General features: G+C 37.7%; 1 protein-coding gene across 5 annotated transcripts in view; it reads right to left on the reverse strand.

Moving 5' to 3' along the window:
* KIF1B (kinesin family member 1B) overlaps nt 1-24,965 on the reverse strand; it is a 97,413-nt gene that overhangs the window by 67,534 nt on the left and 4,914 nt on the right. For all 5 annotated transcript variants that reach the window (XM_072884339.1, XM_072884340.1, XM_072884338.1 and 2 more), the window contains exons 2-7: nt 23,970-24,155; nt 7,676-7,752; nt 5,169-5,348; nt 2,944-3,009; nt 1,322-1,500; nt 465-576 (exon numbers count right to left, since the gene is read on the reverse strand). In XM_072884339.1, coding sequence (XP_072740440.1) covers nt 465-576; nt 1,322-1,500; nt 2,944-3,009; nt 5,169-5,348; nt 7,676-7,752; nt 23,970-24,075 — 720 coding nt within the window. In that variant the 5' untranslated portion in view covers nt 24,076-24,155. The remainder of the gene's footprint in view (nt 1-464; nt 577-1,321; nt 1,501-2,943; nt 3,010-5,168; nt 5,349-7,675; nt 7,753-23,969; nt 24,156-24,965) is intronic.

The raw sequence follows: 24,965 nt of genomic DNA on the forward strand, positions 1-24,965 counted from the left end.
CCATGCTGAACAGTGTACCTCCTTTTAACATGCAAATTCCAGAAAGTGCCTAAGTCTCACTCATCCCAATTCCTGTGCCCAAAGAAAAGAACTAACAAGGCAAATATTTTGCACTGACAAGCAAAAACATAGAAAGTTCCAGGAACAAGACTGCGGAAGATAACTTATTTTATTTCATATATCACTCCCCATAGAACCTAGTCCTTAAGGCCATATTTTTCCCACATTTGTATATTCTCTTCCTGCACATATTCCCCATTTAGTTGTTTTTAGAATTACAATCAAACAAAATCCCATAAGAAATAAAAGGGCTCTGTCAAGGCACACAGCAAGTTCACCCTTAAACAAAACACCAGAAAAAACAATTAATTCTAATTTTCTCATCATACTGCCAACAAGAATAAGTCACTGCAGGGAAGACTTGTGAAAAACAGTCAGAAAGCCACTTCTTATCTGTAACATACCTTCTCTGTGGAAAGATCAGTTTCTGTGTCATGTTTCTTCTGAGTAAAGACAATTGTAAACACAGCATGAGAGCGGCTGCTGGTTTCATTCATGTTGGTAGCTGCCACAGTCCTAAAGTATGAACAGACATAGACATGTTTAGAAACCAGCAGCCTCTATACTGCAGGTACAACTACTTGCAGGGCTGAATGCAGCTGTAGAGGAATGAGACGAAGAGGCTGTATAGTTGATGTTCTGCCCTGTAACCAAGACCAAGACACACTGAATACCATTAACAAACCCTTTTTCACTCCGGAATTACTCCCATCTTCATCACAGTTTAAACAGAGCTTCCTCGATCTGTGTACTCAATGATCTACCTTACACTCAAACACAAGTAAACACAAGCGGCATTTATGTCAGCCTTTCCCACACACTGTTCAATGGAGCCTACAGCTGACATAAAAACAACTACTAATGAACCGGAACCTAAAGCTAGAATGCCAACTTTAGTCCTGACCACTGGAATGAATGAAAGAGGAGACTGTGTTTACATGTTTATTTATACCAATATAGTGATACAGTACACAACGAAGGCAGAAGTAAAAGCCAGTATAATTATTTACATACTTCATCTCAAGCCATTACAAGCTTTAAATATCTATACAGCTATTTGCAGCACTGTTTCACCACACAAATCAATTTTAGCCTTAATAGCATTGATCAGTGCATATTTCAACAATACTTCTCATGTGACATGAGTTTTTTCATAAGCGCCAATGCATCACAGAAGATATTTTAAATTTGCTGCTATATGGCATATATCATCCCCACAACAGAGCTAAAAAATATATAACATGCTACCATCATCACTAACCTGGCTTTGTTCCCAGCATCCATGAGGTCTGCAATGTCTGTATAAGACGTGACTGCTAACTTGGACAGATCTTCCACATATGGTCCAAGCAGAGGATGTTCTCGCACCCGCAAATTCCCTTTGTTCTTCGGGTTCAACAAGTCTCTGACTCTCTCACAGTAAATCTCCATGTAACTCACCTGAAAAGAGGAATTTGCATGGACATTTTAGTGTTTCTTAAGGCCTCCTCTGCAAGCAGCTCTGCAGCATTTCAGAAAGCCACTGGTAGAAACTCCACCAGTCCATTACAGGAAAGCTATAGGTGGGTGTCTCAGTTCATATACCAGCTTGAGACAATGGCAGAAGGGAAGAGTCACTAGTCTCATACATCAGATCTCCAATGTAAGCTGCAGGCCTTGCATCCATGTACAGACCCCTCAACCATTTAAAAAAATATTGGTGTTTAATTAAAAATTATACACTTGAGTTCACAATCATTTTAACAGCTTTAATATGACACAGCAGCAAAACTATCTTTCAAAAGAGGCAAACAAGACAGATGGGAAAAAGAGTCTGCCTACAAGGAATCTCTCTTATGAGCCTCCGAAGCAAACTTAAGCAGCGAAAAAATTAATTTCTTTATATGCAGAAGCAACTTTTGATTCTAAGCTGTACCCATGTCCTGCTATATTCCTGAGTCATCAGTACAATTATTCAAACTACGGTAATCTTAAATCTGCACCCTTTGAAATAAATTATAAATCTAAGATTATTTTTAAATGCATTCATTAATTTTTATGTTTCTCACGGCACTAGGCTTATCCCAGTCCAACAGGTACTTAGCAGCTCCAGCAGTCAAGATATTAAACATTAAAAGAGACAGTAAGTTATTCACTTTCATTCTGTGGAAAGATTACAGATGTAAGCAGCAGTTTTAGAAATACAAAAAGATATCTTCAATCTCTAAATAAGTGCAATTCGGAAAAATGAATTCTATATCCAAATCAGATCACAATACACTATTTATACACTTTCATCATGGCTTCTGTCTAGCTGTCTCCCTTCTCTGTTTATTTGTCAGATGTTCATTCTTTTGGATTTCCACTGTAAGAGAGACTATTTCTCTCTCTCTTACACACACAAATCTATGCTTGGAGACATAACAAGAACCATAAACAAGTACCAAAGAGAAAAAAAAAATTCATGAAAATGTGGGAATCTTCTCATTCACAAATCCTAAACATGATGCTCCTATGGCATTCAAGCATTAAGTCATCAAATCTTAATAAAATACAACTAAATGAAGCGTTAAAATGGACAGATTCAAAGCCACAGAACTAGTCATTTTCCAGTTCTGTAATTTAGAAGCAGTAATGATTGGAGTTCGCATTTATTACTAACAATCATATTTGACTGCTACCAGCTTTTTGGTCTTCCTTTCTTTCAAAGCCTGCAATGTATTTTCATGTCAAGCCATTAAAACTGATTGGGGGAAAAAAAAACAGTAAAAGAAAGAAAATACTGTTTCTGTGAAGCACCTGCTTTTATTTTATCAGCATCTTAATGCAACATCAATAGCACAACACCTAAGCTCAGTTTGATGTCCAGAACACAGATATTCTTTGATCTCTCACCATACTCACCTCTACAGAATATGACATTTCTTCATTGCTGTTGTCATTTATTTTCTCAAACAGTTCTTCACACAGCTGGAAAGAGATTAAACCCAAGTCAGAAAGTAGTCTTTACTGAGTAGTAACAAGTAACTAGTATAACATGTCATTAAATTGGCTTTAGAGTAAGGGTAGAGGAAGAAAAATAACCTATTACATCAACCACATACAGCCACACTGGGAAGAAACTTCATCTCAATTCTACATCGCTATCAGTCAACCTTACTTTATGTAGTATCTCAACAATTGTTCTAGGTTTAACCAATATTATTATTCTGTACTATAAAATTAGAAAAAGCCTATAATAACTGAAATTGGAAGTAATTTTAGAAAAGAATTATTAAAATCCTTAATCCTCTCCTAGTCTCATAAAAACAGTCTGTTTATGTGGTGTGTTGAAGTTCCAGGATTCAGATTTAAATCAACAGGCAGAAATTATTTCAACATTTGTTAACAGTATCTTCATATGAATGATACTTTAACTATCAGCTGTCTACTGCTTCAAGAGTGCTTCTCTACAACTAACTGAAATGAGACCAAAAATTACAATAATAAAGGAAGAAGAAATGAACAGTGGGCAAGCCATGGATATGTATTTGGAGACTAAAAATCATGGATACAGAGAGGAATAAGAGTAGAAAGAGGCTTCTGGAACAGGTATCTACAAGCCACTGTATGGAAAATAAACAGAGTGTGAAGAATACAGGCAATTTTGAAAATATATACTCTGAAGTATTCAGTCAACACATGGTTAAAGTATCATAAAGTTTCACACCAGGGACTGGCAGACAAGGAATTTTGCCAACATGTAAGAATTTAATGTCAACAACCTATATTACCTGGAATGTGATTGTGCTGTACCTTCTGTGTATGTGACAAGAAAGAGAACAGATTCAACAAGGTCTCCCTGAACAGATAATATATTTTGTACCTTTATAAGAAGGCCTCCCAGTGAAATTGGAGGGAAATGATTTTGTTTTAAAACTGCAGTAGATAACAGGAGCATTATTAAATCTACAGGAGCATTATTAAGTTGGAGGGTTTTTAGGACAATGTTTAATCTATATGTGTTTGAGGTTTCAGAAAAACAAATAGGAATACCAAGATTACAAAAAATTTTAGCACAAAGCTGTTGTCACAGATTTTCAGCTCATTTCACCTGTTAGTTTATATTACTGTAATAATACTGTTTATATAAACTGTTAAGTTTATATTACTGTAATAAAAACAAAATGCTTAGATATAACAATTCTGTCCTTCATCACATTAGCTCTTTCAACATTATTTTAAGCTAATCACCAGAACACTTGCTACCTATTGCAGTACATACGCCCACGCTATTAACAGAGAACAATGCTCTGTGTCGTCTATTTCACACTTGTGGTACAGAGTCAATGTCTACTGCAAACCTGTAGGAGAACAAGGACTCAAGCTGTTCAGCATATTTATTTATTAAAACTGAAACCCAACCTCAGATTTCTATTTTGGGAATGGAGGAACACACTATCTTCCAAGAAACTTGGTCCACTGTCAGCACCTACACACTAAGGAAGGCCTGCACTTAGAACAAGTGCCACACAACCAACAGCTAGAGAGTGCTAAATTCACGGTGATGGCATAAATTGTTGCCAGCCAAAATTTCCTGTGGGGGTATCAACTTCTTCAAATTTCATGGCAAATGTCAAAAACAGATTTCAGGGGGGAAATAATGCTGGGCTGTGCTCAGTTGCCCTCAATATTTTTTCCCAATGTTTTGATACACTTCATTTCTTACCAAGATATATTATTCAGTTTTTAGCTTTGGGAAACTTGTTTCCACAAAAAGTTTCTGGCATGTTCATCAGTAATACCACCTTTTGAAATCCTGCTGAATAGCAAGTGCTTAAGTGCTGCCCCAGCTAAAGTCAGAGAAGTAGACAAGAAACCCAGTGAATAAGACATCTTCATTTACTAGTTTGCTGGGGAAGTGGAGAAACTGGATGTAGGAAAAATATACAGAGTGTATAATACAATTAAAAAAAAAAGTAACAGAAGGAAAATTACTTATAATGCTCTTTTTCCCCAATAGATCTTTAACTTCAGAAGCAAGCTGTGGTTCTCTGTTAACTGTTATTGCAATATAAAAAAAGCATATCAGCAAGCGTGTGTCTGAACATGCTATAAAAAACAAATGCCCTTTCTGGGTTCTGTTCTACCTGGGGGATTATGCCTGCTTGGCTCTCCTCCTGCTTTCCCATCATTGTGTAGGATTTCCCGGCTCCAGTTTGTCCATAGGCAAAAATGCATACATTGTAGCCCTCAAAGGCGTGCAGCAACATCTCCTTCCCAATATCATTGTACACACGGCTCTGAGATGCAAAGCAGGGATCTTCAGGCTGAAAAGACATGAAAACAGCATAAATACAGTCTTATCCTATCATTCAAGTTAACATTTCAAAAAGCAACTAGGGGTTTTTTCTACTTCGATCTTATGGGTCAATCCTTCAGGAAGAGGCAAGTGTAGTGCATTTTTACACACAGCTTTTTCCCAAGACAGTACCAGCTGGAGAAGAACAATGACAACCCTTGCAGGACTTCTCCATCGCTGCTGAGGAAACAATCTGCACAAAGAAACCAACCAATTCTGTTTTGTGAACATTGTTGACACTACTGGATAAGTTTCGTGCAAGATCACCGACAAACCAGATTCAGGGTGTTTGGGAGAAGGGAGGCAGGGGGAGAAAATCAAAAGTAGAGTTCAGAGAGTCGATACAAACGAATAAAGGGCTGGAAGCTACAAAAATCCCACAGTGGCTGGTCTTGACAAGGGCTCTGAAGGGTAGCAAGGGAAAAGAGAAGCAAAAGTTGCTTAGGTTTATTTTGTTGGGGGGGGTTTAAAGATTAAAAGAGTGTAAACAAATAATTAAAATGACCAAGTTGTTCTTAAAGCTGTCTGATTCCACTGTCTAATCCAATCCAGGTTTCTATTTACAACCTCACTGGTGACTATGAAATCCTCAAGTATGTCAATACATATTTCAAATTAGCAAGTAGCTGAACTGGTCAAGGACAATGTATCAGAACATTTTTCTATGGCTAAACTCAAGGTTACAATAAAACTGAAATATAACATTTAGGAAAAAAAAAAAAGCTATTTTAAAGCAATTTAGCCCAGTGATAAACCAAAAACTCTACTGCAGATGCATCCAGCGATAGAAATCTGTATAACAACAAAGCCAGTTATCACCTTCAAACACTCAACTGAAAAGTTTGTTACATTTCGAAAAGAGGCACGGCTGCACATGCAATGAAAAAAAATCACAAGTTAAAGATGTCAAAAAGAATACACTTGCCAGATCTCAAGGCAAATACAGAACCTGTTCAAAACAAAACTTCATGAATTGTAGGAATTAATTCTCCATTTTTTCAAGTAGTGCGTTTCAGGCACTCAGGCACTGTACTGATCAGACTCCAATATCCAGTCATGAGAGGCAATCCAAGATGCAGCTCCAGGCACGGTACAGGACACAAAAATACTGACAGAAAGCTGGATTCAGTGTATATGCTCTTTTTCCTGATGTCCTCTCTCGATTATTTAGGAAATTCCTTGGTAAATATGCTTGAAAAAACTTATCATACTAATGATTATCTATGCAGATGTTTCATATTGCACAAACTGGAAGAGACTGCACACACAACATACCACTGAAACTTGATTTTGTAGGAGTATGTCACTATTGTCTGTGACTATGTTATTCTTAATCTAGCACTCTCTCTCTTCCTGAAATGTTGGATTTTAACATTACTTGCTCCTGGAATCAGGACAAATCTAGCTGTGCTAGCATTCTAATGTTGGGCTCAAGGTTTTATCAGACCAGCTCTCTTCCCTGATGCTACTTATCTACTAGTTTTCAAGAATTAGGTTCATAATGTTCCTCTGACTGATCCTGTAATCTACTTGCATGGTTGCTCCGGAAGATTCAGTAAGAGAGCTACACAAATGCAAGTTTTTCATCATGAAAACAATCTTGCTGGCCACAGCTTTGCTCAGAAAATATTAAGTCTTATTTGCAACATCCAAGTTATTAAAATTAATCATAGTGAAATGCATTATCGCTTCTTTCTATATCTTTTGAGAAAATAAGGCAGGGGAGGGGTAGAGGGCTGTAGAACACAGCCCTGCTGTAGAACACCACAGTTCTGCTGTAGAACAACACAGTTCTGCTGTAGAACAATTACGGGAAGTCGGCAAGACCTCAGCAACAATTCACAGGAGGGTGGGGCAGAGGAGCTAGATGAGAGTTTACTGCTTTTGCAGCCATCGGAAACATAGATCACTACTCTGTCTTTTCCAGATATGCCAAGGGAACCCAGACCACATCTCTCCTTGAACTTTAAGAACTTGAGCAACTTTCACTTGTCTAAGAGCAAAACTGAATTAGCTGTGGTTCACACACATCCTGTATTTTAGAACAAAACTTTGTTGGAGAGTATTTTAAGTAATCTTTCAAATATCCACAACTTATCAAACTCCAGCAGCTTAGCTTTCTGCTCTCCCCCAGACAGGAAAAGACAACATACAATGACAAGCTTTTAACCTGAATGAGGGTGAGAGAGAGAGTGCAGAAACATCTGACAGGGACGGCATGATCAGAAGAAGAGAATGCAGTTAAATCAAGCCAGTCAACACAAAAAAAAAAAGTTTTCTTGTAAAAGAACTTACCGATGTGTGGGACCAATAAGAGTAGTCAAAGCTGAAGGACTTTGGTGCTTCCTTAGGATTCTTTGGGTTGATAATACCTACAGGAAATAAAATTCAAACTCTTAGCTAACTTGACGTTTAGGAACATAATTAATGAGCTTGCTGACCCTCAATTTAATCTGAGTATTCACAGAGTTGCCACACTGCACAGGAATAATAAGACTGAAGTAATAGACTCACAGCTTCCTAAGACTGTATTTCTATAGGCCTTATTTCAAGTAAGTCAAGGAAAAAAAATTCCTAGAACAAATGCTGCTGCTAAACAAAATTCTTCTGTTGGACAGACAGCCAGAAGCAGGTCATCCTGGTCCCTTGGCTTTTAGAATGGGACAGGCTTTTAGGAGTTTAGGGATATTACCAAGAAGGAAGATCCGAAACACAAAGAGTTCAAGAATCCCTGGTGATTTCATAGCAGAATAACTCAAGTCTATTTTGAAATACATGCTACAGAGTACAAGAGCTCATTGCAGAAGGATTTTCTTTAAGAAGCTCAGTACTTTCAGGGCATGAAAGAAGGTATGAGAAAAAGCTGGATCTACAGACATTTCAGGGATTATCTGCATAGTTTATTTCAATGTTCTTTTACATGCACAAAGCCTACAGACAGATTTTTAATAGGACTGACATTAATTGAACCGACCAAATTACTGGTAAATGTTCCTGCTGCATACAGCCACCGAATCCCACAGTGACCCCCAACCAGCTTATGTACTTTTTCTCTTTGGAACTTCCATATAATATATGATGGCCCTATGAATAAGTTAACACACACACACACAAAAACCAGAATGAAAAAATGCTTGTGTATAGTTCCTATGTTATAGCCTTTATAAGTCCCATTCAAAAAGCAGACCCCCATTTGCCTTCTCAGCTCTTGCAATCCTTGACTTAATTTCCTTTCCAAGGTATTCATATATAAGAATCTAAGAATCTTCAGGTGAGTTAAGTCATTGAACACTTCACAAATACCAGAATAAACACGCTTTGCAAAAAACCCTGTTTCCTCTTCCTATCAGTATACCTGTAAATTTTATGCACTTTTCCTTTCCTCAGATCCTCTACTTCTTTCAATATTTGAGCCACACATGCACATTCCCCACAATTAATGAAAGCTCTTCCGGATACCTTTTAGGTTGTAGGTTTTGGTTGTTTTGTTTTCTTTTTCTCCCCCAACAGAACAGCTTCCTATAACCTTTGCCGGGGGTGGGGGGTGGGGGGTGGGGGGGGGGGGGAAGCGGGGAGTAAAACACAATGGATTCAGCTGTCATTTTAATGGCATATGGAACGTCTGTAGTTTCTGTATTCCAAGGAGGGTAATTTATAAGCACAGCTCTTGCTGCAGAAATGAATCTCTACTGCTTTCTTCTTTTCAGTACTACAGTGCTGGAAATACTTAAATCTATTATTTCCAGCAGCTGTTTTCAACACCATCTGTTTAAGTAAGGACTGTAAAAAGGCATACTCTTGAGGGTATCAAAATTAGATAAACCACCTTAGATTTACACATACCCATCTGCACCTAAAGCAGCAATCTGCGTTTGGGAGTGATACACTAATTATGATACATGCAAACAAAATCTACAAAGAACTTGTACAAAGGTGGTGACAGTCTTCCTGGGGATGATTTACATCCTGATACCAGTCATCCTAAGCAAAGGATGCTTACTTCTCACATATTCATGCCAGTTAAGCTATGCTTTGGGGGATGGGGGCTTCTCCCTTTCCTTGTGTGATAAATAAAAAACAGTAACACCCACATCTCTTACCATTTTAAACATGAACTTAACATCATGTTGCACCAAAATCTCTGAAAATGTGGTTACAGAATCCCCATTAAAATTAAATCACTCCTCTACCAGATGCTGTGTCCCTGAGCAGGGCTCTTGTCCAAAATTACAGTGTGGAGAAAAGATCACGGTCTGGATTGCAAATAGCAACAGTTGCTACTCTATTTCTTGTGGCCAACTCCATTTCACTTGGATGCACCTTGTGCTGACATTCTTGCCTTATAAAAGCTGACAGACATGCAAAGCCAATGAATAATATGCCTTGCACCAGTACAGTATCAAATGGCAAAAATGCTTGTGGCTTTGGATAGCAACATGGGCATCAACACATAACAAACTGGTAACCTAAGCAATCGTATATGGCTTTAGCTTCCCTTTACTAGTTTTAACCAAACAGCAGTACATCTACAGCACGCACTATTAAACCAGTTCTGCAGTTAAAGTGAACACATAACAAATCCCAGAAGACAACTCCCCTGCCCCAAACTTAAGTCAGTTCTCTCCTTTCAGTGTATTCCAGACTGCTACAATTCAACCACTTCTCATTTCTCATTCAATTACTTAACATCAAAGCTCTGAAAGGTAAGGAAGAAGTAATGCCTTGCACCCAAAAGTGCCTACCCAAAAAAAGCAGTACAAATAAAAAACAATCTCCACATTAGTTCAATGTAACAGCTTTTGGGGGTGAACAACATTATTTTCTTCAATTATTTTGGGCTATAAGTTCAAGGGACGGTAATCTAGCCATTAAAAGCAGAAAAAAAACCCAGGAACGGGTTCTATTTGTTGCTATGTACTGTGTAACACAATTCTAAGCAGATACATGAAAAAAATTTATTGCCAGCACCTCTCCTGACAATATACATTCTGTTGCTCAATCTCAACAGCAAATCATTTTAACCCAAACTCTTTATACTACTCTTGCGAGAGGAGTGATGGTTAAGGAAAAAGACAAGCGACTACCTTTATTGGTACATTGCGTTTGCAACATTGTCCTGGAAATGGGAAAATCCTAGCCTGGCAAACTATGAAGTGAATTAATACAAGCAGAAGCCTAGCTACATCTTTGCTGACCAAGAAACACGTTTTTAACCACAATCTAAAAACATACATTGGTTACCTGAATGTCACATCGGTGCAGTTTTACTTTAAGGTGCAAATGCAATCACAAGAGAGCTTCCATCTCACTTATTTACCTCATGGCATGATTGATTTGTCCCCTCTTAGAATCAACAGTGAAATAGCAAGTATTCATTAGGTTTTTTTCTTTTCCATTTTTATATCATTGTTTATAACCAAAAAGGACATTTCTCTTGGCCAAGGCAAAGCTGCACTTGGTCTCTCCAGAGAAACAAGAGTTAAATTGCCTTCTACGATTCTACTGTGTCAGAAACAGAAAACAGAACAAGCAGCACAAATTTAAGTATTACTCAAAGCCAGGTTTTATGTGAAAATATGCACTTCCCATTAAAAAAACCCTGAAAATCTCTAGGAAAAGTCCCCAACTTCCAAAAAGAAGGCAAAGAAGCCAAACATTTAATCAGAAGAACAACTAGTTTTTCCACTCAGCTCGCTGTACATAAAGGGACACTGACCACCCATGAAAGACAAGCTCTCTAGCTATGCAACCAGCTTAGGGTCTGGGAAGGCACTACAAGCTTGCCGTTACAGCTTCATTCTACTTGCTTCAAGCTTAAATTTGATCCATCACATTTGTGAAGAGTGAAGTTCAGGCTCCATGATTTATGCAAGTGGTTCCACCCTGACCCATTTTTTTTTAAAGCCCTTTTTTTTATTATTTTCTTAGGCTTTCCTCAGCTCCTTCACACTAAGCCCCATGTTCAGCTTGCTATTTTGAAAACTACTTTCTAGGATGCATGTTTTTGCAAAGCATATCTTGAGAAGCATATCAGGAAAGGGAGATGAACATGCAAGAAGGCAGCTCTGTCAGAGGTTGGGAATGCAGCTGCCTGGCCAAAACCTTCCACTGCAACAGGAACAGGTCAGAGAAAACCTCCTGGCTGCCAGGAACTCTGCATGCTGTCCCCCACTACTGGGATCCAGTCACAGCCTCTTCACTCAGCTTCTAGTCCAAGCCTGAAGTCTATTTATCCTTATTCCTGTTTCTTACACAGGATCTATGTCCTCCATTTTCAGAGTCACTGGTTTAACAGAATTCTCAGTCTGTCTATAAATAAATCCAGCAGAGCTGACTGACTGAGAAAATATAAGATTACGACCTAAACGGATTTCAACTGGACTGAAACCCTCTTCATTTGGAACACTTAGCACCAAGTGGGTAGCTACTAGCATCAGTCATTTCTGACGTGGCCCAAGTTTGAACCAAGCATCAGGTATGCAATAATGTGAGATAAGACACTTGAAAGAAGACAGTGAGGCAGCTAAGAAACCAGGAATTCAAACTGAAGTACCTGACCTAACTTGAAGGTGTCTATTGCACCAAGCACCTTCTTTGGCAGGACAAGCAAATCCATTAAATCCAGCTACTTTTAAAAGGAAGCTAGTGGATATTTCTGAAGAAATTAAAAGACTTCTTAAGAGTACAGGTAAGCTTTATCCTAAAAGTTTATATGCCAAATTGCAAAAAAAACAAGCACGATCATGCAGAAATTAGACTGAGTGGGCGACATTGATTTTATGTACCACGTTATTCAGCAAGCTGTCTTTTCAGCTGAACAAGGAAACAAAGAGAATTAAAAAGTAAGAGGACTGTTTCCAGTGTCTCCAATACCCACAAGAACTCTAAAAGCTTTTCAGTTATTTTCTTTGTTTTTTAAACCGTGCAAGGCCAAGATGAATTGTATTAGTGAATCATGAAATAGGTCATCATCCATCTCCTCTCAACACAGCAAACTCACGGCATGGTACACAAGCTAATGGTTTAATTACAGAGCCTCAGGAAATGAGAATGGCAATAAGGCAGACGATCACAGCAGGAACACATTAATGGCCTTTTTATCTTACAGAATAAATTTGTTTATCTGCTATTTCAAAGGTCCAATGTGGCAATTAACTCTTCTGTTTGCAAACTGACACTAAGGCTTTGTGCTGCAGCTATAATTAGTTACCATCAGCATGGCACCGTAGCAACTTTGAATGTTGGAGTTAGCCTAAGCAGCCAGCTTCTGAGAATCTCAATCCCTTTTTCAGGCCCCTTGCTTCACCAAGAGCCAACTTCTTAGGTCATGTGGAAGCTTTCAGCTTTCCACAAGTTAAGGTTTCTGCATCACACAGAAACTGGAAGGGATGTTTTACAAAATCACCATCTCCTATACCATTGCTACTGAAAAAGGTTACACATGTAACTCAAACGTGGAAAGGATGAAACAAGTTGAAGATACTATTTTCCTACTGCAGTGTCTAAAAGCTCTTCCAGGATCAAAGCAGCAATGACAGTTTGGGTTAATGTCCATCATTTACCTTCGGAATGGAAGGCTAAGAAAATCGCATGGGAATATTCATGTTTTAAAAATTATACTCTACAAATTGTTGATCTGGTTGAGGGAGATAAATGCCCATATTATTATTTTTCTTTATTTGAATTATGAATTTCCAGAAATTTTGAACAACATGCTTCACCTGAAGACATAGTATTTACATCAGTTTTCTACCTTGGTAAGCAAATAGAATAAGTAGAAGTAATTACATGTCATAAATTGATACAAAATTCAAATAAAAGTGCACTGTGTGAACAGCTATGCAGCATTACCAGTTAATTTGAAGCAGTTTATTTAATACCCACTGCCATCCCAACCTAGACACACAGATTGCATTTTAAAAGCTTATTTCTCCTTACAGTTATATAGTAAGCCATACAGAGCTGCTTCACACCATCTGAGGTGCCTCTAAGCAGGAATAATCCACATATTTTCTGAAGCTCAAATCATTTAAACAATTCTTTTTGGCTGCTTAGCTGTTTAACTTTGGTGGGGATTTTTGATGCCTGTAACTACAAACATGTGAGTTTTATATACCACTGACCAAAAGGTAAGGAAACCAACAGTTTTAAAACAAATTTCTTCACACAAAATAATCTAAAATTTTGTATCATTACATAAGACCCACATATTTTAACTAATTAGTCCTCATACAGAAGAAGTATATAGTAGGAGCAGTACAGCCTAATAAAAGACAAGGAGAAAGTGGGAGCGCAATCAATGAAGGAATTACAATTTTGCATGTGCTGTATCAACTGTAACAAACCAATCTCCACAAAACATTTGGATTTTAACATGCCCTTACTTAAACAGGCAACTTCATTTCTTGGCATAAGGTACTTCCACAGTTCATCCTACTTGTTCCTTAATTAACATTTTTCAAACCATTCACCATCTGCTTTATCAGCTAGCACAGAAATAACATACACTTTCAACCTTTCAAATCGATGAGATTAAATTCATTGCTAGTTTTGAATTTTAGCAAAAACTGTCAGCAAACTTTGAAAGACCACTATTGAAACAGTACCCATATATTTTGTAATATGTATTATTTTGCATTCCTATTGTCATTTTGGACACCTAATTTTTTTTTGCCTTACAATCCAATCCTGATTTGTTGAAGCTGAAATTCAAAAAGCACACCTCAAATATGCACTTTATTTTACAATTATAACCAGACTGTGGAGCACAACAGAGGGCTAATGCAAAGTTATAGTCTTCTGGGATACTTTCAACTGGAAGCAGCATTCTCTGACTTCTCACCCCTTCCTAAACATATACACAGACACATTCCCACTTCAAGCCTTTATTTCTGGACTTACACTTCCATTCTCCATTAAAACTAACCGAGTAAACAGACAGCGGGAAACCTACAGAGAAGAAAGAAAGGAAAAAAAAAAAAGCAAGCAAGCTTAGCCAAGATCAGCCCCCTCATTCCATTCCCATCTACTCAGACACATAAATGTTTCTGCAGGCACAAAGAATGACCAAAACTACTTCTTAACCACTTAAATCTCATGTCAGATTATAATGACACTGAATTTGCAGACCAAGACTAATCTGTTTTCATCCCAGTCAGCACTGCTCCTCAGCACGTCACAAATTTTGCAGGTTAGAAATCATCTGCAGTTCAGTATCTGGGGATACAAGCAATTCTTTCTAATAAGCTCTTGGAATAGAGAGACAGAGCACAAAGTACACAAAATGTAAGAATTGAAGTTATTCCTCTTATCCCTCACTGCATTCAAAGTCAAGTCACTAGATTCAATAGCTCCACCTCCATTAGCAATCAGACTCATATTGCAGGGCATCCTGCCATCAGACATGCCACATTAGTCACTGTAGGGTACTCCAGTGAAGAACTGGCTAACTGCAGTTTGCCCTTCAGATAAACACCAGCAGACAGAATTAACTTAGGCTAAATCCTGGGATTAGCTGATATACAGTCTGTGCTGGGGGGGGGGGAGACAGACTGATAGATTAATATTTAAAAAAAAAAAAACCAACACACAAACACACCATCAAAACAAAAAAACCCACATACACAAAAAAAGCCAAAAAACCCACAACTATCAATTGCCAATCAGAAATAAAACCCAATAATGGTGAAAGTCAGGTACAGAACTGGAGAAACAGAACTCCCATCGTTTGTGCAATACAGCCTGCTTTCTGTTGTTTACATCTTCCATTCGCATATTGCTACCACATCTGTCAACGCTGAAGGCACAAAGCCTCTTTAATTTCTATATATGAAATAAAATGAGGTTTCATCTCATGGAAGACGCTTCACACCAGCCTCAATAATTCTCCTAGTGGCAGCAATAACCTACACAGAGCACACATTCCTACCAAATGCCAACACATATTAAGAGATAACAGCTAACAAAAAAGGCACTGTCCTGTCTTCACTTTTGTTCTCATTAGTCATTGGTAAAGGAATAGACAGAAATTTCCAAAAACATGCTAGTCTAGACAGAACTTTGGAAGGCGTAACATTCAGGGAAACAAATAATTCATTTTGGTTCCTTCTTCAAACTCTATTTGAATCAGTATCAGCAGTTTTATTTTATGATGTCTGAATAATCAATTTAACCCATATAAAAGATCTGGGCCTTTCAGAATTGACTCCACAAGACCAAATTAACATTAAATATACAGTCTCTTAAAATGCATGGGTCTGGAAAATATATCTGCGCCATCTGTAGACTGGAATGACAACAATGAGAACATGTTCTCGTTACTGAGAGCAGGGTGGAGCAGGCATTCTTTATTTGCTGGAACGTGAATAACACCCCAAAGACGCGTTTAATACAGGCTTCTTTCCTAGGCATACGTTGCAATCAGATATATGGCTATACTGTTTTTATAAGACAGACTTTCAGGGTTGTTATTACAAGAGATAAATGAAGGGAAATGGACACTTCCAGCTTGTAAAGCCGTGCTTGCTTTTCAAAGCATTGTTTGCATTTTTCAAATCGTTAAGAGGGAAGGAAACCAAGTAGAAGCTAAGAACAGCTCATTTGGAATTCAACCGGATTCTCCCCACTGTGGAATTTCAACCCTGTACTGGGAGAAAGGTTGGATGGGGGAGGGAGTCAGGCTCAATAGCACCAGAGAAAAGCAAATGCTTGCTCACAGAAGCTGCTAGAAAGCCACTCTCATCCTCAGCTGCTCTTACAGATCCAAGCGCTATAAATACCATCTCTACAGCTGGTGTTCTGGGAGAACAGCATGCCAGCAGGCTTTGCACCAAGTGGGAGCTAGTCAAACCATACTGTTCTACCTATCTGAAAAGCTGAGCCAAAACCATTCCAAAATTTCCATTGTCAACTGATTACCTGAAAATGTCCTATTGCAGAAGATGCATATCAGGTCTATGTATGTAGTTGGCTAAGCACCTGAGTTGAGCTGAATTCTTTCTTCACATGTTTTCTGCTTCAAGGCAGATAAAACTGTATCTCCCTTCACCCCCGGCTTTTACTTCACTTCATCTCCAAGAGCCAATGGCCTTCTCCAGAGGCCATTCTGATCCTCAGACACATGCCAGCACTACATGAAGAGGACATCATGTAGCACTTGAATCCTGGGGAGTCAGTTCTGCCAGCCTCAATACCTTAAAAGGATTCATGTAGTGAAAATAGCCAATTCTTAAAGTAGTTCCCGTTGACAATTTGCATCTTCTTTACTTCTACTTGCATACTGAAAGGTGGCACATTATTTAAGCATTTGATAAAAAGAATCATCTCTAAAGCCCTAGTTCTGTGTCAGTGGGCACTAATTCTGAAGAGGCAGCATTTCACACTGTTTCCTCACCACTAACAGGAAACTTTTCTGGGCTCATTAGTAACAGTATCTCTCTCTACTATAGCTCTGTACTAACTCCATAACAGTTTTTTAAATGTAGTCCAACTGTATTTAACATTAGCTGGAACATCCTAGCTATCCCACAGTCTTGCTCCAGGCCCATTATTTGTACCTCTGACATTTAAAAATCATTAACTGCTCATCTTCTCCCACCTCTTTGAAGTCATCTTCCAAAATAGATTTTTTCCTTTTTTTTTTTAAACTGTGCAGAATTAACATTTCTCAAGCTATTTTTATACAATCATGAGAAAGGCTTTAGAAGGAGAACCAAGCACCTAAAAAAATTCCAGGTTTTTTTTTTCTTCTCAAAAAAAATATTCATGACTTGTAACAAAACATATGAACTGTCAATATTGTAGGGCGCTCAGACACAGTGATTAAGACAGACTTCTGGACAAGCAACAGAAAACCCTAACCCTGTAAAACCCCTAATGTTCATATGTACAGTCTTTGCTTGTTGTCTGCGTTCAGCGTTACTCCCACTCCTAGAATGACCCAGTACTATTAGAAAAAAAACTAGAGAAGCAAAAACCACTCCCCACCAAACTCCACTTCTGGAACAACTATTTAAAGAGAATAACAATTGCCTCCATTTTCTCTTTGAGACAAGCTTGCATTCAAGTCTTCTCTTACCATCTTGACTTACTGCATTTGTTGCAACTGGTAGCAGGACAGTCATTAGAACAACTTGGGTAATCTCCACTATTGTGACTTCTTTGACTTGCCTTTCAAACCAGTTGCCAATTCAACCTCAACTGCAAGACAATTCATGCATCCTCCACGACACACAATTTCTCTTCCCACAAAATAGCCTGTTTGGATAACACACCTACCATGAACGCAATGTAGTATTAACATATTGGACAAGCATTCATTTAGTTTCAACCACAGTTACAAGGATTTACAGACCAGAAAAATCAGGGTAGGAGTTAAGGGACTTTCCTCCACTGCATTTATTTTCCCAAGACAACCTCACCACGCAAGATGCAAGCATAAAAAATAGGAAACACTTGAAAAAGAAAAAAAAAAGAAAAAACCAAACTGTATGTGGAAAAAACCACTGCACAAGACATGCTTTAAGAACCAATGCTTTTTGACAGGCACAAGTCATCAGAAATGGGGTATGCTTATTTTGAGATATCTAAAATTATTCATTTTCAGAAGACAGATTGAGAGTCAAGACTGAAATCTATCTATGCAAATTAATCCTCCCACCTATTGTATACTTTCATTGAAAATGTCTCATCAAGAGAAGAAAAAAAAGTAAAGTTATTAGGCAAGACAACTACAGTGAACTTTCTTGCTTGCCTTTTCTACCTATGTAGCATATGCTACCTACATTCCCATTACTTTACTATCTACATGTACTCAGTGCTAGTCTAAATAAAAGCCAGTTTCTTAAGGACTTCTCTCATCAGTAATTTAGACCAAAGATTAGATACAAGTTCCGTAGTGAAACTATCCAAACTCTGCTTACAGAATAGTTGCAGGAAAAAAAAAAAAAGCACAAACCAAACTTCTTATTCTCCTGAAGGCATACACACACAACAGGGTTTCTTTTCCATGCCGTGTGTCTTTTCATTCAGAAAACAGTTTAAAATTAGATTAGAACAAAAAAGATCAAACTATACTTTTTTTTCCCCCCTTTAGGATTAAGCTTCTTTGAAAGAGGTAACTACTTTTTAGAGCTACATAACAATGAAAAAGGCAAAATTTAACAATATCCCCTGCCAATGTATACCAATAAAGTACTGGCTGAATTACTGATGAGGTTACCTTGCTCTATGAACCTTTCAATAGTTTTGACTTTTGTATCATTTTTTCATATATCAGCAATTTTCGTATTATATTTCAAATATCACTAATTTAGACAAACGCCATAAATCAAAAGCCTTTTAAGTCAAGTCCTGCTTTCCCACCCATTTTTATTTTGCTCCAGAACAGCTGCATAAAGCAGGATACACCTTAAAAGAAAAAAACAATTAAAGAAAAAACCCAAACAGAAAAGGAACTCAAATTAGATGTTTCTCTATTAATTTTTTTTAATTTAAATATCTAAGTTTAGACCAGAGGTTTATAAACCTTAGCGAGAAAAAAAACCAAAACCAAGCATTAGAAGAAAATTTTTTTTTTTCCCCTCAGCCTCTACAAATTAACTCCAGAATGCCTTACGAAGTTTTTCTGATGCCAAGGATGCCTGCTTGAGAACCTAGCTGCCATATGTCTACAGCAGCAGCTGTGACTATTGTTACCGGCAGATGGGTCCGCTCCACTGTGCCTATTTTCATTAAACATCCAACACCTCAAGCAGTCCACAAAAGAACCTACCAACCTTACCAAGCCACAGAGACTATTACAGAGTTAAAAACAAATAGGTAATTTTCACTCCTAACCTGAGGATCCAGCTGCATCTTTCAAGATAACCTAAACTGTGCAGGCGCATTTCTACATGAATATGGTTTATGGCAAATCAGAATATACAATAACCTCAGATGAACTATAGTTTGAGAACTTTGTTTTACTTTTTCACCGGCACCCACAAGATGCTAAAACCCATTTTCATTCATCTAGTGCACAATTAATGTAACACCAATTGCAGAGGACATACTCCAACTAGGATACTTCCTTATTTCTCTGCTTCATTAGTTTAGTTTTCTACATGCTTACTTAGCTTTTAAAAGAATAAGCTAGCTGGACTCTTTGCTAGCGATGAATATCTAAAGACTGTCTTGTAGCTACTAGCTTGAACCTCTGCTTAATTTTCATTTGTTTTTATTTATGCATTATTTATTTACAGACAGAGGATTATCAAATCACTTCCACAGAAAAACCCAACCAAACAAACAAAAACCAGAAAAAACCCACAACACTAGGGAAGTCTTTAGGCACAGAACAGCTTAGCTTTTCTTTTCAATAATCCAAGGCTGCAGCTGCCCATGCTGTTTATATTTGTTACATTTCAAAACCTGATACAAGAATGAGTACAAGAATTACTGACACACAAAATACTCTTAGATCTACAGCTCACCTTTCATCCCATGTGTTACACATCAGAACTTTTTTCCCACTCACCACAAAAATAGTAATTTATGGAGTGGACAGACAATAAGTAATTAATACATTGTGGGTAAGATGCATTGGTGTAAATCACTCTGAACAAACAAAGTGAAAAAGCAGGAGTTAAAGACAAAACATATTAAATCCAGATATTGTGACAACCATGATCTATTCTTGAATTATTCACTTCAAAAAACTGCCTGTAAGTTTGACCTAGAGCACGATAAACCACCTACCCAGTAATCTAAAGAAAATAAATTTTCAAATTTATTTTAAGACTGACAAAATTAAACGAAGTTATCTCAGAGGAAAAGACAAAAGTGTTATTTCCAAAGTTTCAGTCTGTTTCAATATTAGGTAGGATTTTATCAATAAACCACCACCACAAAAAGCAACTTAAAAGTTCACTGATGCCAAGTTTCACTTGCGAATATTCCATAATAAGCAGAATATGAAACAAACAATATGTTCGGCAGTGTCAAGCTAACCAATAGTAAGGACTGCTAACAGAGGGATCACCCTAAGGAATTAATTATCAAGATGAAAAGTCCTCAGAGCCCACTAACTTTCCCCTTCTCTCACCAGGAACGCTAGCACGGCTGACTATCCTATGGGCAATGCTACAAACACAGCTATACTGTGCCTAGTCCTGAGTGGATATGTGCACATGAGACATATGGGCATACGTTCAGATCTACTAGTGACCTCTGTACAACGGACAATATAGATACGCTCTTCGGAACATAACTCCAAATGAAAACAAAGCATTTAAGTCAACTGAATCCACTTGCATAGCAGGTGCTTTTAAAAACAAATCTTGTTATCACTTACATACGACCTTAAGAAAAATAATAAAACCCAAGGATGGTCTTTTCTTAAATGAATCCCACTCAGTTACTGTTTTGGTGAGGTTTTTTAATCAGTAATTTGATGGTGACATTACCTCTTTGGAAAGCATTTTGCATTCCCAAATTAGCTTAAGTAGTAGGATTTTGCAGCTTCTAACTTCTGTCTTGAACAATTCCTCTATTATTTTCTATTCTCCTACCCCCACTTCTCCCATTTTCACCAAGGAACTTTTGGCAGTATCATTCAAATGGATACCATCTGCAATTAGATATGATCTGTGCAGCACAGGCCTTCTGCCAAAATACCAGCCCCTTAATGCAGTCAGCACATGTGACTTCAGAATATCATTTTTGCCACATATATTTTGAAAACATAAAGATTGACAATTCTCTAAGTGCAAGATACTGTATTACTGCAGATCAATACCTTTGCAACCATAAAGAGGGGGAAAAAAATTTAGTCTTGTCATCTTAGTATACTAGACAAAAAAAAAGAGACAATACGTTTCAAGTACTGATTTCAAAATTTCCATATTTTGCATCCTTCTGACAGAAAAATAGAAGTCACAATTACTCACAGTAAGTGCTCTAAACATTGTGAGTTAAAGTCCTTTGTAAGAACTGTCTTTTTCTGAGATTAAGACATATATAAAACTGCATTCAGCTACATTGTCATTTTTTAAACACTGAGAAATGAGAAAGATGGACAACTACTATGGATCTTGAGTAAAGGCCTTGATCTTCTACGAGGAAATGACATAAAAGCCAGATAGGATAACAAGTTAATTCTGTAGGAGACTTCAAATCCACAACAAAATTACACTTGTTTTGCTTCTAACGCAAAGTCAAACTGTGTAACAAAATTGAGAATAAGCTTTCTAACCCAGGAGGATGTTCTGTTTTGCTGGCAAGCCCACCATGAATGATGGGCAATCCCAAAAGCTGTAAACAGCCCAATTCACACAAAAACTGACAAACAAAACCAGCACGTCAGGCAACAACTCTGGTGGCACTCCAACTTCAAGAATATACTTCATTATGGATGTCAGAAAACACTCCTTTTTTCATACATTCATTAAAAAACCATAAATGGAGTACACCTGTGATACACTTTATCATCTATATCTCTATACTGTTTTCCTTAAAATAATCCTAAGCACTTTGCCTCAGTTTCACTATAATGTAGTCTCTGCCTATATCAGCCAATACATTTACAAAACTCAGACTTGGACAAAGTTTAAACTCAGGACCCACAAAGGATTTGTAAAATAGCTTGCCTTTTTCATATCTTTTATTCTATAAACCTCTTCTGTTCAACGAGTAAAATTACTCTTCTGTCTATTGCTTTCTTCTATATTTCTCCTCTAAGAGGGAAATACAGGGGAAAAAATAGCCCACAGATTGTAAGAACATATAACTATTGCAACTGCTGATTTCTTTCCCACAGTCTGTAATGGCCCCTGATGACTTAAACCTGACCATCTGTCCTATCACCCATCTTGTATCAGAGCCATAGGACTCAAACAGAAAGCTAGAGATTAGAGCATTTACACAGCACAAAATATAGCAAAAGCTGTAAAGACATTTCCAACTAGATAAATCAGGAAGTATTTTTCTCCTTTTTAAAGCTGATGCAGTTTCTTGAAAAATAAGTGTCTTTGTAGTGCAGCTCTAACATTCAGAAACAGAACCAGTGTCTTTTGTCTACACCACATTTCAAACTGAGATAGACAGATTGCCAGAGATTCACTGGTCACCCTTGTCGTTGTACCACAAACAAGCTGTTTCCGCAGGCTCCTAGAGTTCAAAAATCTTAAGCGTCTAAAATTACTGCTGCCATGTCATGACAGCAGCAATAAAACTTATTACAGTGGCACCCAGTGGTGCCACTGTAGTTCAGAGCTTGGTGGCAGTGCCATAACAAATGCCATCTAATGGAGTCTATAGTTCTTCCATTCTACGCCAGTTTGGTCTGAAAGCTGGTAAGCAACCCTGGGATACAAGGACCTGTTTCTACATAACATGACTTCAAAACATTTCCCCCCCGCCCCAATTTTAAATGGAAATTTTGAAATCCAACAAAAAAAAAATTTGCTTCAGGCAATATTCCACATAAGGTCTGAAGATAATAATTTACTGCACTGAAAAGCAAGCTCTCTTCTGTATGATACCTCTCTTCCATATGATACCTCTCTTCCAAAAAAACCATAAACATTGTATATAATTTAAGTGACCACAACCAGGACCTAAATTCCATTGCAGAAGCAGGCTAATGTACAATCTCAGCTAAAAAAAAAGGGAGGAGCCTGTATGAAACCTCCTTTGTATTAACAAGCATGAGTAAATACTTAAGTAATAAGACAGCAAAGTAGCTCAGTGCTCTTGGAGTGTTACTTCCTACAGCCACAGACAAGATGACTCTACTTGATTACCTAACGATGAAAAACTACCATAAGAGCAGCAGTTTATAGGTATAGCTGTTAGTCTACACATGACCAACAACACTGCAGCAAATGGTATCAATACTGCCTTGACCTTAAGAAGCATGTAAAAGGGGGAAGGGGGGGGGGGGGAAATCAATCAATAAATGGTGTGCCCATATTCAGTTTCCCATAGAAGAGTCTTCTCCTCCAAATTAGACCCACAATAATTATTTAAGAACCCTTACACTTCTAATTGGTTAGAAAATAAGATGATTTTACATAGTCTGTTATTCTGCCGTCATTTAGACATCTAATCTGAAAAGCATAAAACTTGACACCCTTTTCCCCTCAGCTTTCTCACTTAAATTATGCTCCTAAACAAAGCCACAGACCACAGGATAAGCACATCAAGAACTAAAGCACCAGAACCAAGCAGGAGCTATACCACAACAATTATCATGTGGTGGTCTGCAACGTATCCCCATATCCATCAGTCCACATAATATTCCCACACACTGAAGTTAACAAAAAGGTTTTCACTTTGGTATTTTAATCTTTCTGTAGAATTCTCAACTCACCACAAGCAAACACCATAAACAACTGCATCAAAATCAAGACACCCGTGATTTAGACTTTCTAGTCAAATTCATAGACAATCTAGTTTGTAATGACAGCCTCAGAAGAGAAAATTCCCTAAAAGAGTAATTCTAGATTATATAATGTACACAGTACTCAGTTCAGTCCGACAAAAAGAGGAGGATTAAGCAGGAAGGGAGAGGAGAGAGAAAGACTCCCTTACGAGATTAAAATAAACTTACTGGTTGAATTGCCTTGCATCTGGATGATACATTTGGATTCTTTGCTGGTTTCTCGGGAATTGAAGGGCCGGACCCGGACAGCCACCTTCACTGAAGCCCCCGACATTCTGGTTGCTTGTAGTACAGTCAAGAATTGAAAGTGAAGGGTTCAGGAGTGTTTCAAGTTATCCTTCTCGTTGGTGTTTTCTAAAGATAAAAGTATAATTTAGTTATTTACAGCTATTGCATTCAAGATGTTGATAAAATTGCAGAGGTTCAAAATTGTTTGATAACTTCAATTTCTGCTCTGCAATCACCCCCACCCCCCCAAAAAGCTGTCACTTCAAAGACAGAACTGGAAATACACTTAACAGCACCTGTACACTGTCTCCCTAGTCAACAGTTTCTGTCATCTGAAGCAGTTATTTTGAAGTGTACAAACATACTTGTTTTCATTACTTGGTTTTCTTCCCAGAAAGTAGGGATGCCAATACCAAAATGAAGTGCTGGTTGCAACATGTGTTAGGCTTAACCTAACAAAGATAGTTTTAGCAGTAAAGATACAGCTACTTAGATTTCAGCATGAGCTAGCTACCATATACTACATAGGTTCTCTAGCTGTTAACCCTTGCTGCCACAATGCATTAGCAATAATATTAAAACTAACACAAGTGTGATGGGCCATATCACACTAACTTTCAATACACACCATTCCAGAGAAAAGGGTGTACCCAACAACCCTAAAGAACCCTTTGCAGTCCTGGGAAAGTCTTCTTTTCAAAGGAAATAAAAACTCATTAACTACTTGTATATCTAGTGACTAAAGGACACACTACTTTATAAGGAAGAAGAGCAATCAAAAATTATTGCCTTCAGGGTAAATATTACTATCTATCTACAGCAAATGTTCACCAGTAAATTAATCTTCATTATCAAAATACGTGTTCAACTCCTACTGCATCCAAATGACAGAGCACTTTAGTTGGCAGGAAACTATCCCTGATACCCACAATCCAA

The sequence above is a fragment of the Ciconia boyciana genome, chromosome 19 (genome assembly GCF_034638445.1).
Source record: "Ciconia boyciana chromosome 19, ASM3463844v1, whole genome shotgun sequence".
Lineage (NCBI taxonomy): Eukaryota > Metazoa > Chordata > Aves > Ciconiiformes > Ciconiidae > Ciconia > Ciconia boyciana.